At 39.1% G+C, this 13754-nt stretch overlaps 1 protein-coding gene across 2 annotated transcripts; it reads right to left on the reverse strand.

Moving 5' to 3' along the window:
- Positions 1–5031: 5031 nt before the first annotated feature.
- Positions 5032–11121, reverse strand: tmed2 (transmembrane p24 trafficking protein 2). Of its 2 annotated transcripts, XM_051938272.1 has the most exons (5): positions 10773–11121; positions 8027–8219; positions 7852–7869; positions 6620–6727; positions 5032–6524 (listed from the first exon to the last, which is right to left on the reverse strand). In XM_051938272.1, the coding sequence occupies exons 1-5, from the start codon at positions 10950–10952 to the stop codon at positions 6400–6402; spliced, it is 624 nt and encodes a 207-aa protein (XP_051794232.1). In that variant the 5' UTR covers positions 10953–11121; the 3' UTR covers positions 5032–6399. The 2 variants fall into 2 exon arrangements, with proteins under 2 accessions (XP_051794232.1, XP_022062450.1); XM_022206758.2 differs by lacking the exon at positions 7852–7869 and having other exon boundaries at positions 10773–11120.
- Positions 11122–13754: the final 2633 nt, after the last annotated feature.

Raw genomic sequence — 13754 nt, forward strand, 5'->3', positions numbered from 1 at the left:
TATATTTTTGTTGAGTGTATGTATAACTTATACCTTATTTTAGCGCTTTTGGTAGCCATCCACAAGTTTCTGGCAAGCTTTTGGTTGTATCCTTGACAGAATTGGTGCAACTGAACTAAATTGTTCAGCACAGTGGACGAGACCAATGGAGAGACCAGTCTAAAACCTTAATTCCAGCCTGATCAAGCCAATTCTTACCGCTTTTGATGTAAGTTTGGGGCCATTGTCTTGTTGATTTTCATTGCGTCCAAGACCCAACCTTCTGGATGATGATTGTAGATTTTTTTTTCAGCAGAGCGTCCAAGAAATCCTCCTTAATTATTCCTTTTGCAATGCCATATTTGTATTTGTCCCCCAACAGGTATCTTCTATTTTTACATATTTATCACATTTAATTTTTTCAGAGCATCAAGCAATATTTATTATTAGACAAATACAACAAACAAAAACACAAAATGCAGTTTTTAAATGATTTCATTTATTGAAGAAAAAATGTTGTCTAGCCCCACCTTGTCCTATGTGAAAAAGTAGTTGCTCCCTTAGCTACTAATTTACCAAATGAGCAAATTAATTTGGCAATCGGGTTCAGTTTCACCATTCACACTCACATATGAGCCTGGCAAGTTGAATCTAAACATCACTAAATAGAACCTTTCTAGCACTGTGAAGTAGCTACAGGGTCTCGAAAAGCAACACGATGCCACATTCTAGAGAGATTCAAGAACTGATGTGAAACAATGTTGCTAAAAAAAATCGCAAAAAAGAACATAAAGGCTCATCTGGCATTTGCAAAACAAAACAAAAAATAATCAAGATGAGCCCAAAGACTTTTGGAGTCTGTGGACTGATGAGTCAAAGGTGGAAGTTTTGGGAAGACATGGATCCATTACATCTAGTATAAAGCTAATACTGCATTCCACAAGAAGATCATCATACCAAAAATGAAACGCAGCGGTAGTGTGATGGTTTGGGGTTGCTTTGCTTCCAGAGGACCTGGACGACTTGTCTTAATTGAGCCATGATTTCTGCTCTCTATCAGGAAATGCTCCTGGAGAATAGCCACCCATCAGTTTATGACTTAAAGTTCAAGCACAGATATGTTCTACAGCATGACAAAGACCCAAAGCACACAAGCAAGTCCACCTCTGAGTGGCTCAAAAAGAACAAAATGAAGGTTTTGGAGTGGCTGAGTTAAAGTCCGGACTTGAATCTAATTGAGATGCTGTGGCAAGACCTTTGAAGACAGTTCATGGTCGAGAACCATCTATTGTGGCAAAATGAAAACAATTCTGCAGAGAAGAGTAGGCTAAATTTCTTCCATGACGAGGTTAAACCTGATCACAAGTTAATACAGTTTTTCTCAATTGCTAAAACACTAAACTCTATTGTCTGATCCAAATTCTCAGTTGCCTGAACCCACTTATTGAATCAGTCACTCTTTTGGCAAAACCATAAGCCCTTTTCACCTTTTTAGACACATCTTGTCAGCACATTGTCATTGTGATGCACCTGTAGCATAATGGTGAGCACACTTGGCAAAAAGTCAAACCCAATTAAAGCTCAGGTGTCACTGGTTGAACACAACAACTCAAAATTGATCACACTTGTGGCTAATGTTGTGAGGGTATATATACACACGTGGACAAAATTGTTGGTACCCCTCAGTTAAAGAAGGAAAAACCCACAATTCTCACTGAAATCACTTGAAACTCACAAAAGTAACAATAAATAAAAATTTATTGAAAATTAAATAATCAAAAACAGCCATTATTTTGAATTGTTGATTAACATAATTATTTAAAAAAACAAACTAATGAAACAGGCCTGGACAAAAATGATGGTACCTCTATAAAAGATTGAAAACTATTTGACCAGAGTGACATGATTAACTCAGGTGTGTCATTTAATTGACATCACAGGTGTTTCCAAACTCATAATCAGTCAGTCTGCCTATTTAAAGGGAGACAAGTAGTCACCCTGCTGTTTGGTGAAAAGGTGTGTACCACACTGAACATGGACAACAGAAAGCGAAGGAGAGAATTGTCCCAGGACATCCGAAAAAAAATTATAGACAAACATCTTAAAGGTAAAGGCTATAAGACCATCTCTAAACAGCTTGAAGTTCCTGTGACAACAGTGGCTCATATTATTCAGAAGTTCAAGACCCACGGGACAGTAGCCAATCTCCCTGGACGTGGCCGCAAGAGGAAAATTGATGACAAATTGAAGAGACGGATCGTTGGAATTGTATCCAAAGAGCCCAGAGCAACCTCCAAAGAAATTAAAGGTGAACTCCAAGGCCAAGGTACATCAGTGTCAGATCGCACCATTCGTCGTTGTTTGAGCCAAAGTGGACTTCATGGGAGACGACCAAGGAGGACACCACTGCTGAAAAAAAGTCATAAAAAAGCGAGACTGGAATTTGCAAAAATGCATGTTGACAAGCCACAAAGCTTCTGGGAGAATGTCCTTTGGACAGATGAGACCAAACTGGAGCTTTTTGGTAAGGCACATCAACTCTATGTTCATAGACTCAAAAACCAAGCATACGAAGAAAAGAACACTGTCCCTACGGTGAAACATGGAGGAGGCTCAGTAATGTTTTGGGGCTGCTTTGCTGCATCTGGCACAGGGTGTCTTGAAAGTGTGCAAGGTACGATGAAATCTGAAGACTATCAAGGCATTCTGGAGAGAAATGTGCTGCCTAGTGTCAGAAAGCTTGGTCTCAGTCGCAGGTCATGGGTCTTCCAACAGGACAACGATCCAAAACACACAGCTAAAAACACCCAAGAATGGCTGAGAGAAAAGCGTTGGACTATTCTAAAGTGGCCTTCTATGAGCCCAGATCTGAATCCCATTGAACATATGTGGAAGGAGCTGAAACATGCCATTTGGAGAAGACACCCATCAAACCTGAGACAACTGGAGCTGTTTGCTCATGAGGAGTGGGCCAAAATACCTGTTGACAGCTGCAGAACGCTCATTGACAAATACAGAAATCGTTTAATTGCAGTGATTGCCTCAAAAAGTTGTGCAACAAAATATTAAGTTATGGGTACCATCATTTTTGTCCAGCCCTATTTCATTAGTTTGTTTTTTTAAATAATTATGTTAATCAACAATTCAAAAGTGATGGCTGATTTTGATTATTTAATTTTCAATAAATTTTTATTTATTGTTACTTTTGTGAGTTTCAAGTGATTTCAGTGAGAATTGTGGGTTTTTCCTTCTTTAACTGAGGGGTACCAACAATTTTGTCCACGTGTGTAAGTCAGAGCACTGGTTTGTGAGGCACTACAATGGACAGAAATCTAACAAGAGGAGCATGCATACGGCATGTCAGGGTTTTTTTCCCCCTGTTGCCTGGCCAGAGAAAATGTGGCCTGTGATGTAGATGAAGTCCTGTGGCCTGACCCAGTACGGAGAAATGATGCTGTGGCAGAGTAATGCACTTCTTTTCTTTGTACGTCATTTGTATATTTTTGTGCTTTATTTTTACGTACAAGTGCTACATGTAAATGGAATGTAAATGCACAGAATTTCTATTTTTTCAGATTCTTTTTTCTATGTACAAGTGTTACAAATCCCCAGGTATTTTGTTTTGCAACATGCATTTAGTCTAAATAAACATTTATTTCTACCACTTCATGTCCTAAGCATTGTGTTTTCCTTTTTTCTATGTAGCGTTTAGTGACTGCTCAGAGTATTTAATTTAGATTGATTTAGGCATGATTTGACAGCATAGTTCAGTTTTAAGCACAGATTGAAGTGTTATGGGGTGAAAGTTTGGTTTTGCAAGAAGTGTCAGAGGTTTTGTGAATGTAGCTTGAAAATTGTGTTTTGTGTTCACAGTTTAGGGAAAAGGAGAGCAGCTTTCCAGGAATGTGTCATAGCAATCGAAAAAAAAAAAACTAACACTGTAGTGTCAAATAAGAAATATTAGTCTGATGATCTGGAATATTTAAGTGAGAAATATGCAAAAATGGAAGACATTTGGAGGGGGCCGAATACTTTTTCACAGCAATGTACCTTGTGTAAAGCACCAGTTCCACTGGCACCAAAACAGCCTCACAGCAAAACACCACCACTGCTATGCTTGACGGTAGGTTTGGTGTAAAAGGCCTCATCTTCTCTCCTCCAAGCACATTCCTGGTCACTATGGCCAATAAGCTTAATTTTTGTTCATCTGACCACAGAATTGTCTTTCAGAAGGCCTTTCTTTGTTCACATGATCAGCAACAAATTTCAGTCAGGCATAAAAGTGCTGTTTCTGGAGAAAGTGCTTCCTTCTCACATGGCAGCTTCTCAGTAAATGGGGATGTAAAACACACTTGACTGTGGACACAAACAGAAGTGTTACAGCAGCTTCTAATTCATTGCAGAGCTGCATTTTGGTGATTCTTGGTTGACTCTTGACCATCCTGACCAATTGTCTCAGCACCAGGTGACATCTTGTGTTTGTGTTCTGGCCATAACACCGATTAAACTGTCCCATGCACTTTGTACTTAATTTTTTGCAGCCGACTGTGGGTTCTGGAGTGTCTTTGAAATGGCTCCAAGTGGCATTCCTGTTCCAGTCAATGATTTGCTTCTTCAGATCTGTGCTCAGCTCCTTTAGACGTTCCCATTTTAGTGTGTATGACTGAGCCTAATAAGTATCAAATGGGCTCTGTTTAAATTGGTTCAGAGAAGTCAGCAGCTAATTGTAATCACTTACAACAAAGCAACAGGTCATATAACGTAAAAAAAGAAAAAGTTAACACAGCTAGCTTTCCATAACACCAAAATTGATAATGCAAGTTTCTCTATGTATATTTCTGATCCTGCAGACTTTGTCATAGTTCCAGAACCTGTATACCAACATAAATACATTAATAAGTCAAAATGCATGGTTCTTGTTTGTGACGATGCGTTTGTTCTTCTAACAAAACAGAGTTGTAGGAGTTCTTAGAAACTCAAAACTCAAGTGTATGTAAACTTCATTTTCAGATCTTAATGAACTGCTGCTACCTGTTTAGAAAGACATCCAAATAATTGTATAGAATATTGGCTTTATTATGAAACCTGGGGCATTTTCCACAGACAACCATTCTACATTTATACAGATTGATTTAGCAGATTTTCTTGTAATCGCAAAAAAGGACAGACTGTACACAGAGCAGCTTACCTGCCTGAGCTCATCAAAAATTGTTTTTAATACAAAGCTGGAGCATATTCCGTCCCATGCAACACTTGCTAGATGTGAAGCTACTGCCTTGGATGTCTGTTTTTACCTTGTCTGTGTAAATAAGAGTGTAAAGGCATCATCCAAGGAAATGCATGTTACTGAATATTCTCCAGAAGAAAAAAAACAGTCCAAAATTGTATACAATTGTATAATTTAAAATCCCCGACCTCAACAAAATAGTAAAAGCAACCAAAGCACACAGCAGTCATTAGGTGTCAGACCCCACCCACTAATCCAGCCAGTCAGCTTCAACCAACATGTAATTTGTATTTTCTCTGCACTTCACTTTGGAGTTGTACTCCAAATAGTTCAGGTAAAATCCCACTTTGCCTCAGCATTTCAATACCTTGCAGCCAATTTGTAAAATCGAAGCGTTTCAAAATTAAACTAAGTGAGGCAAAAAAAAAAAAAAAAAAAAAAAAAAAAAATCACTCCCCTGTTGCCGTTTTCTGACCTACATGGGGAGTAGCTGCACCATTTCCCTGGAAAAGATGTCCGCTGAAGCCCCAACCCTGATGGCATGAATCGCTATGAATCAACAGATAGTGCTAAAAGCTGTACAGTTTCCCTTAAAGACCAGCTGCAATGTGAATCCTTCAGATATTTATTCAACAGGAGTGCAATTTGTAGTTTGAGAGCATTAACACAATGGGCAGATATCACAAATCGGCCAGCATATTGTCTGACTTGGTTTTGACACTGGAAACACAACCCTCTGCATCTCAGACAACAGGATAATGCATTCTATTTGCCATTTTTTCATTTGAAAAGGTTCCAAGGTTTCCACTTAAAACTCAGTTACACTCCTGTGGTGACAGCACACATCTATCCAGTGATTTTATTCATCTGACTGCAGGTACAGATATTTTAAATTAGTAAGCCCACAGTCATGTAATTAACTGCAATCAATCAATATTGGACAAAAGAGCAAAAAAAAAAAAAAGTAAAACTATTGAAAACTGCCATCTATCCCAGAACCTTTTGGCCATTTGTTCCAAACATACATAACATTTATAAAGAAGGAACCAAACGGGTAACAGGAGAACAAAACATCTGAGAATCGATCAAATGTAGGCTTTTACTCAAAACTGCCAGTCTCATTTCCAGAGTGTAAATAACTGTCTTGGTGTTGAAGAAAACAGTGAAGGACACAGAGGGGTCATTAAATCGGACTACACCACTCGCCGTACTTCAAAAAATCTCTTAAGGTAGTAAATCTGTCCAAGTGTCATCGCCACCAGAACCAGAGCTTCAAAGAACGACCACAGCACCACTCGGCTGTTTGTGTTGTCGTTGACTGGAGGGTAAAGAAGAAGAAGAGGGAAAAAGAGACAATTAGTGAACATGCGTTTACAATTAACATGGCAAGCTGACTACTGTGTATGTTCTTACTTGCTCTGTGTATCCTCTCGCGGACCTCCATGTACTCCTGCTCATGCTTTACGGCTGTCATAGCGACTGCCAGCTCGTTGATCATCTCCTCCAGTTTGTTTTGGTGGGCTGAAAAAGGCTAAAGTTAATCAGTGACCAGTAAATCATGACACAGTGGCTGTGCACCAAAACATGCGTCGGGTTTAGAAATACATGCATGACATTTTTACACTTGTGACGTGTGGAGGAGGCAAAGCCGTCACAATACCGAAGACATTCATACTTCATACATGTTCTCACTGTGCAATAGGACTGCAACTAATGATTGTTAAGTAATCAATTATTTTCTCGATTAATCGAGTAGTTGTTTAGTCTACAAAATGTCAGAAAATAGTGAAAAATGTTGATCAGTGTTTTCCAAAGAACAAAATGATGTCTCAAATGTGTTGTCAACAACCCAGCAAGGCTCAACAGTTTATCGATTTCAAATATAAATTTGAAACAATGCAATTAGTAAATCGCAAAGTCTGCAATTTAAGGTATAAATTATGCAGCACATCTGACCCAGGGTTTATTTAATTTTTATTATTACTTTAACATTACTGCAGAATGAGCAATACTTAGATCCTGCTCCTGTGTCATGAATGATACCTGTTTCAATGTCAGAGATCATTTATATAAAGGTCCTATTATTTTTATTGGAATTATTTGTTGTTATTATTATTTTACTTAACACTGCGCTGTCTCCCATTTAATAAATCCATATTTGAAGCAAATTACATCTTTAAGTTCTCATCCTTGCACTATAACACAGAGCAGTTAATATTTTGACCCATGTTAAATCTACTACCATGAATACTGACCTGAAGCATTCAAAAAAATAATACTGCAAATCACAATATTTGTTTGAAGAACTGTAATTAAATATCCCCCCCAATAGCGCTGCACTATGCCCTAAAGACATTAAAAGAATTGAATTTTCTTTTCCTATAAAGTTCTTTACACTGACAAATCCATGATCAAAATAGATGGTCATTAATTTAATAGTTGACAACTAATCGAGTAATCGCTGCAGCGCCACTGTGCAAATAGTCAAACCATTCACAAACATCACACCTTCTCATTTATGTATATGCTCAGTATTAGTTTATACTATGGAAACAACACTGGTTAGAGAAAACTCTGTGGTGCATCACAAACTGAAAAGTCTATTTCACAAAAGCAGCTTTGCAATAGCCTTCCCTGTGCCCTACCATCCCAGCTGTCACCACCTACAAAGAGGAAAAATGTGTCCAGAGAAAGACAAAAAGAAGAAACTGATAGAAGCAATGACAGAATGAACTAGCAATCACAGAATATATGAGAAAAATTGGAGTGCACTAAGCATAATCGATCAGGGGAAAGGCTGAAGCATGCTTTGTTGTGTACCTTCCGTCTCCATGTCTTGGCCTTTAGGTGCCTCTCCAATATCGATTGTGAACATGACAATCTTGGGTGTCATGGTGGACATCTTGTTGCTGAAGCAGAACTTGTAGGTTCCGTCCATGTGTGCTGCCACTGAATATTTCCCACTGGACTCTCTATCCCCTTTGTAAATCTGCTTGCCATCAGGTCCTGTTATCTGGAAGAGGAAAAGTAAATGAGTACTAGCCTTTGAGACACGCAATCTGTTCTGGTAATCTGATGACATTTGAATTCATCAGCTTCATGTCTGAACGAGCACCCTGGTAACTTTTTCATAAAGTTGTAACAGAGACATCTTACTAGACCAGATGAATGACTCCATGTTACTTTCAACACAGCACAAGTCTGAACTGCACGCTGTTCAGTAAACAGACATGGTACTTCAGTTGTGTGAAGTAATTTAGGGCTTTTCCCAATTTTCCAAAATCACCACAGAGGACAAAAGACACAGCCTGTGTGGATAAGTAACATTCATTAGTGCGTGAAAGTGACAACTTTCTGGTACTCAGACAGAAGTTACAACTAGGGATGGGAATTTTGACTAATTTCCCCACCAACTAGTCTCAAATTTTATTTGTGACTAGTCTATAAAGCCAGAAAACTTGCAATTTAATACACATATTAAATTAAAAGTTTAAAATGCAAATGTTTTTTTTTTTTGTTTTTTTATTTTCGAAGCCTTTGCCTTCAACAAAAGACAGTGGCAGCATATCGCGGGCAGTCATTTCACATATCAGTTGTGTAATCTTTGCTGTGTGGTGACCATCACAGCATCTGGCCGGAACAAAAGCTCTCATGCTTGTCTCCCTTGCCCCACCGCCCTGCCTGGCCTCGCCATCTTCGCCCTTCAGGTCTACATCGAAGTGTCTACTATGGATGTGGTTTCTCATCGCTCTGGTAGAGTGGTTATAAGCGAGTTTCTGCTTACACAGCCGACCTTGTTGTCATCTGCTGCATCAAAATACTGCCAAACGGTGCTGATTTTCTTACGCGGGAGTGTCGCCATCTTCCCACTTTACCTTTCCGAACTTTCTTCCCCAAACTGTGTGGCCCTGCCCCCTGCTACATGTGCGTGTGAGGGGAGGGAGGAGGAGCAATTCTCTCCCTGGCTGCTCAGCCTGTTTACAAAGAAGCTGAGGCGCGAAGATTAAGGTGCACGATGCTTAATGCAGCATTTAACCGGCTCGTAAAATACTAAACGTTTAAAAAATGAGTGGGCGGTTAAATGATTAAACGACTAGTCGCGCACATCCCTAGTTTTCTTAATATTTTAATTTCTGTCTATGTGTGATGAGATTTTAACTGCTACTTCATCAGCAGTAAAATTAACACCTGTGACAGAGCTCAAGACTCGATCCAAAGATGTAAAAAAATTAGTCAAACACAGCTTATAACTGTGCCCTTATCACAGCTGTTGTCTCTCATATGCATAGCTCTCTCTCTCTTTAGAGACACTTAAATGGATCCTGCTGCTGTGTAATACTACAGGTGTGGAAATGCTGGGCAGAGTAAATGCCAAAGATGTCTTGTGACTTTGACAGCAAACTGTGCCTTTTGCTCTTTGTGATGTTTGTTAAATAGTACTTGTGCTGGAAAAACAACCCCAAAGGTCTTCCAGAAACAACTTCAATTAACTCAAAAGTACATTGGTGCCCATTTGTTAATACATGCACTTCCGACTTGTTGATCCATGTGAAACGTTAGCAGGTCAGACTTATTAGGATTGCCCTTGCAACTGTTAAAGTGAGCAGGATGTTCATTCAGAAAAGAAGCCAACATGTTCAGCAGCCCTCAAATTAATGGAATGGTGCCTGACAGAGATATTTATGCAGTCACTTTCACAGACTGATGACGCCAGCAATCGAAAAGGGCTATTTACCATCATGAACATGAAGGTGCTGATGGCTTTGGGAAACATATGGTAGCAAATGAGACCGAAACAAATAATTACGCAGTTGTATTTTTTGACATTTTAAAGGTGCAACATGTCCACAGAAAAAGGCAAGTCAACATAAGCTCAGACTTAAATACATTAAATGTCCTACTAACGAACGATATACAAAAACAAGTAGACTACTTAGACAGATATTGAAAGACAAGTTGCAAGTTTTATTAGAATGGTGATGTTATTGATTTATTTCCCACTAATCAATATAAAAAAATGTGATTTTTGCTACAATCTGTGCCAAACAAGCATGCTCACTTATATCTGGAGAATATGATGATTTATGGGCAGGTGCATCTGTATAGCACCACGGTGCTTTATTTAGAATTGGTATATACTGACACATTTTGCCTTCATCAAAAAAATGCAGCTCCTGCTTTCGACAATATGTTTCGAATATTTGTTAAGCTCTGCTACAGTTAGCAGCTTAGACACAACAATGCTAACGTTGCACTTCCTGTATCATTATGAATAATTCAACCATTAGTGTCAAACCAATTGACCAGAAAAACAAATCACAACAATGTCTCTGTAATACCTTTGGTCCATAAATTAATACACCTTGCACCCAGCAGCGAGGTAAACGCCATAAACCGGTACCGTAGCTAACTCGTTTTATCGGGCGCTACGCAGACAGACGGCTAACAGCTAACATGGTTAGCACAGGCCTTGTGTAGCCACATCGGTGCTAATGTGATAAAAAAAAAAAAAACACAGACTTCTCAAGCGATGCATCTAACTTATGGTCTCTGTGAAACCTCTCACCTCGACATCGATGTCCAGGAAGCCTCCTTCGGCCACCTCGAACATGAGGCCCATCTTGGTGCCGGAGTTGACCCGCTCGTAGAAGCACTCCTCGGCATGGGCGTCTATGCTAACGAAGTAGCCGGACGCGGTGGCAGACAGGACGGCCAGCAAGACAACCAGCTCTGACACGGTGAACATGATTCAAATGGTGCGTGGCGACAGTTCCACCGAGTTTAAAGGTACAAAGCTTCAGTAGAACCTGCAGGGTGCCAGCTAGTAGTAGAGAATCGCTGCAGGAAGAAGCCGCAACAGGCTCAGCTGCTGTGTACTGCTCTGCGACTGCCACGTACGGGCTTATTAAACGGCGAGCTGTGAGGGACAAACATCAAACAACGGGTAAGCCTGTAAAGCGACTCCTCACCCGTTCCTATGAGTAGAGGAAGCACTGTTGGCATTCATAGAGTGTATTTACATGCCATAGTCAACTCAGTGTATTACACTAGCCTCACAGATGTAAATTCAGTTTTATTTATTCTTCGCCAATTCACAACATTTCACTGCACTTCACATAGTTAGGTCAAGATAGTACAAACATAAAAAATATATCTAAAAGTACCTGTGAGCAGCGCCTTTAGAAAACTGAAAAACAACTCTTAACGGGAAGAAATTTCCAACAGATTCAGGAATGTTGGACATCTGCTTCTACTGTTTTGGTGAAGGTGAAGGGGAGATAGAGTACGGGTCAACTGATATGTTTTTTTCAAGCCCTATCCATTCTGATTATTAGAAATCAAAGAGAACGATCACTGATATGTGGAACTGAGATATACTTGCAGGAAAAATTAAAATCTTGGTATCACCTCCAACACAAATATTTATTGGATTGTTTGTTACTCTGTCAAGGAACGCAGCAAAGTTATGTAATAATCAGCATACATTTGTCGGTCTGTTTTTCGGATTGGGATTACATTTTCAGAGGTCAAAAATGACACAAGGACCACCTGATTAGATTTTGACAGTGATGCGGCTTATAGTTTGGATCTACGGATTTGTGAAAGATTTCTGTATCATTGCGAGATAGCAGCACAGTGTCACTATAACTATGACAACAAGTGAACACTGTGTCAGCTGCCTGCTGATGATTACATGATTGTGATCCTACCCCAAATCCACTACTGCGGACTTATCAGGACTTATCTGTCGGAAATCATACGACTGAGCAGCCTTGGCGAAGTACTGTGCTCTCTAAGTGCTTTTCTTGTTTTTCTATGTTTCAGACATGTTCAATTAAAAGAGAACTTGTCAACATTTATTCTGCTGCAACAACAGGTTATTACCTAACACGGAACAAATTAGATACACCATTCGGAGCAATGATGTCTGTTGGTGGCCATGCACAATTTGAAGTCATAGTCAGAGTTCTTGGTGCAATCAAAGGAAAAATGTAAGTAAATTGTGTAAATGAAGGCATGTTCAAACTCTCATTAAAAAATATCTGACAAGGTTTGGATAAAACTTAAGAAAAAGTCCAAATTGTTGTGGAAATGGATGCATAATTGAACTAGCACTATTTTCCATGGTAACAGAGTGGAATGAATGGAGATGATTACGAAACTGCGAAGATTTCTAACCTTAATTAAACTCTCATGCTTTGTTATACTTGAAAACCTGAGTAGTTTACAAAAAGAGGGCACATAGGGGGCAATTACTACATTTCAGGTGCCATCTGAGATGATCTATGAAATAATTAAATGCCGTACTAGTGGCCCTCTGGTTGCATGTCCCTCAGAGAACGGAGCCCAGCACAATGGAAGATGACTGCAGTTAGAGATCTGATCTGCAGGTTAAGGCAGAGATGTATGTATACAGAACTTTCAGTCTCTCTGTGCAGCTGCTGTTGTTGCTGTAATGTCTGTGGCCATCAACAGTTCTAAGGATCATCTGTCACCACATTTATCTGGTACATCTGGGGAGCACAGTGTCTCTGAGGTTTTACAGGTTCAGTAGCAGACATGCATTTTCAAATTGCCTGATGCTGCTGGCTACTAAAGAGGTGTTTTGTGCTCTCAATACACAATTTAAAAAACTAAGCATAAAAACTAAGCACGGGAGCCAAACACTACGCAAAAAAACAATAAAATACTGTAGCATTTAAAAAACTGTAAAAAGGTGAAACGGCAACTATCTGTAAAATAATGACATTTTTAGCTAATTTAAATGCCGTAAAACTGTGAAATTTTATTGTCACATATTGTTAAAAAAAACTCATTACTCTCTGTTAAAATACATTTAGATTTTTGATGTGGACAGTATTTACAGCTTTGGCCGGTAATACTTTTTTAAATGTGATTTCACCAGTTATTGTCTTTAACAAAACACAGTTAACAACTGTTAAAAATTCCTGCTTCAACCTCACATGAGCCAGTTTTTTTAAATCAGCTCCATATCATATACAAACACTGTTGATGATATGGGGCTTTGTGCTGCCAGAACACTGAACAGATACTTTGCTGGGAGAAGGAGCAGACTACACATATGTTGGAAAGAGTTTGCCAGGACAAATTTGGGGACAATCCAGAACCTAACTCAAGCAGCTTCACAGAAGGAGCTGGAGGTAGCTGAATCTCGTTATACATCAGTTTCACTGATGAATCTCGCAGAAGTAATTTTTCTAGACAAAGCACCAGCTGTCTCACATTCAGATCCAGAACCACAAGAGCCGACTTTCGATAGATAGTTGTTGCTGTTATTATTACACTTTTTTAAAAATTAAATCTCACTTGCAGATATTTTTCCTATTAAAAAGCAATAAATGCAGTTAATACTAATTTGCATTTATTGATTATATTTATGGCGAATTTACCGATAAATACTGAATTACATCACTAAACTTGTCTTTATTAGCTAGATAGATAGATAGATAATGGCAACTACAAGATCAGTATTTTACGGTAATTTGGCAGGAAAAACTGCTACAAAACGCCTGTCAAATTACAGTAT

This window comes from Acanthochromis polyacanthus, chromosome 18, assembly GCF_021347895.1.
Source record: "Acanthochromis polyacanthus isolate Apoly-LR-REF ecotype Palm Island chromosome 18, KAUST_Apoly_ChrSc, whole genome shotgun sequence".
NCBI lineage: Eukaryota > Metazoa > Chordata > Actinopteri > Pomacentridae > Acanthochromis > Acanthochromis polyacanthus.

What these genes read in the sequence shown, in the direction of transcription:
- tmed2 (XM_051938272.1), bottom strand. Translation starts at nt 10,952, where the DNA reads ATGTTCACCGTGTCAGAGCTGGTTGTCTTGCTGGCCGTCCTGTCTGCC. An exon ending in TCCTGGACATCGATGTCGAG is followed by an intron (nt 8,220 to 10,772) that starts GTGAGAGGTTTC and finishes TTCCTCTTCCAG; the next exon opens with ATAACAGGACCTGATGGCAA. An exon ending in CGAGAGGATACACAGAGCAA is followed by an intron (nt 6,525 to 6,619) that starts GTAAGAACATAC and finishes TTTACCCTCCAG; the next exon opens with TCAACGACAACACAAACAGC.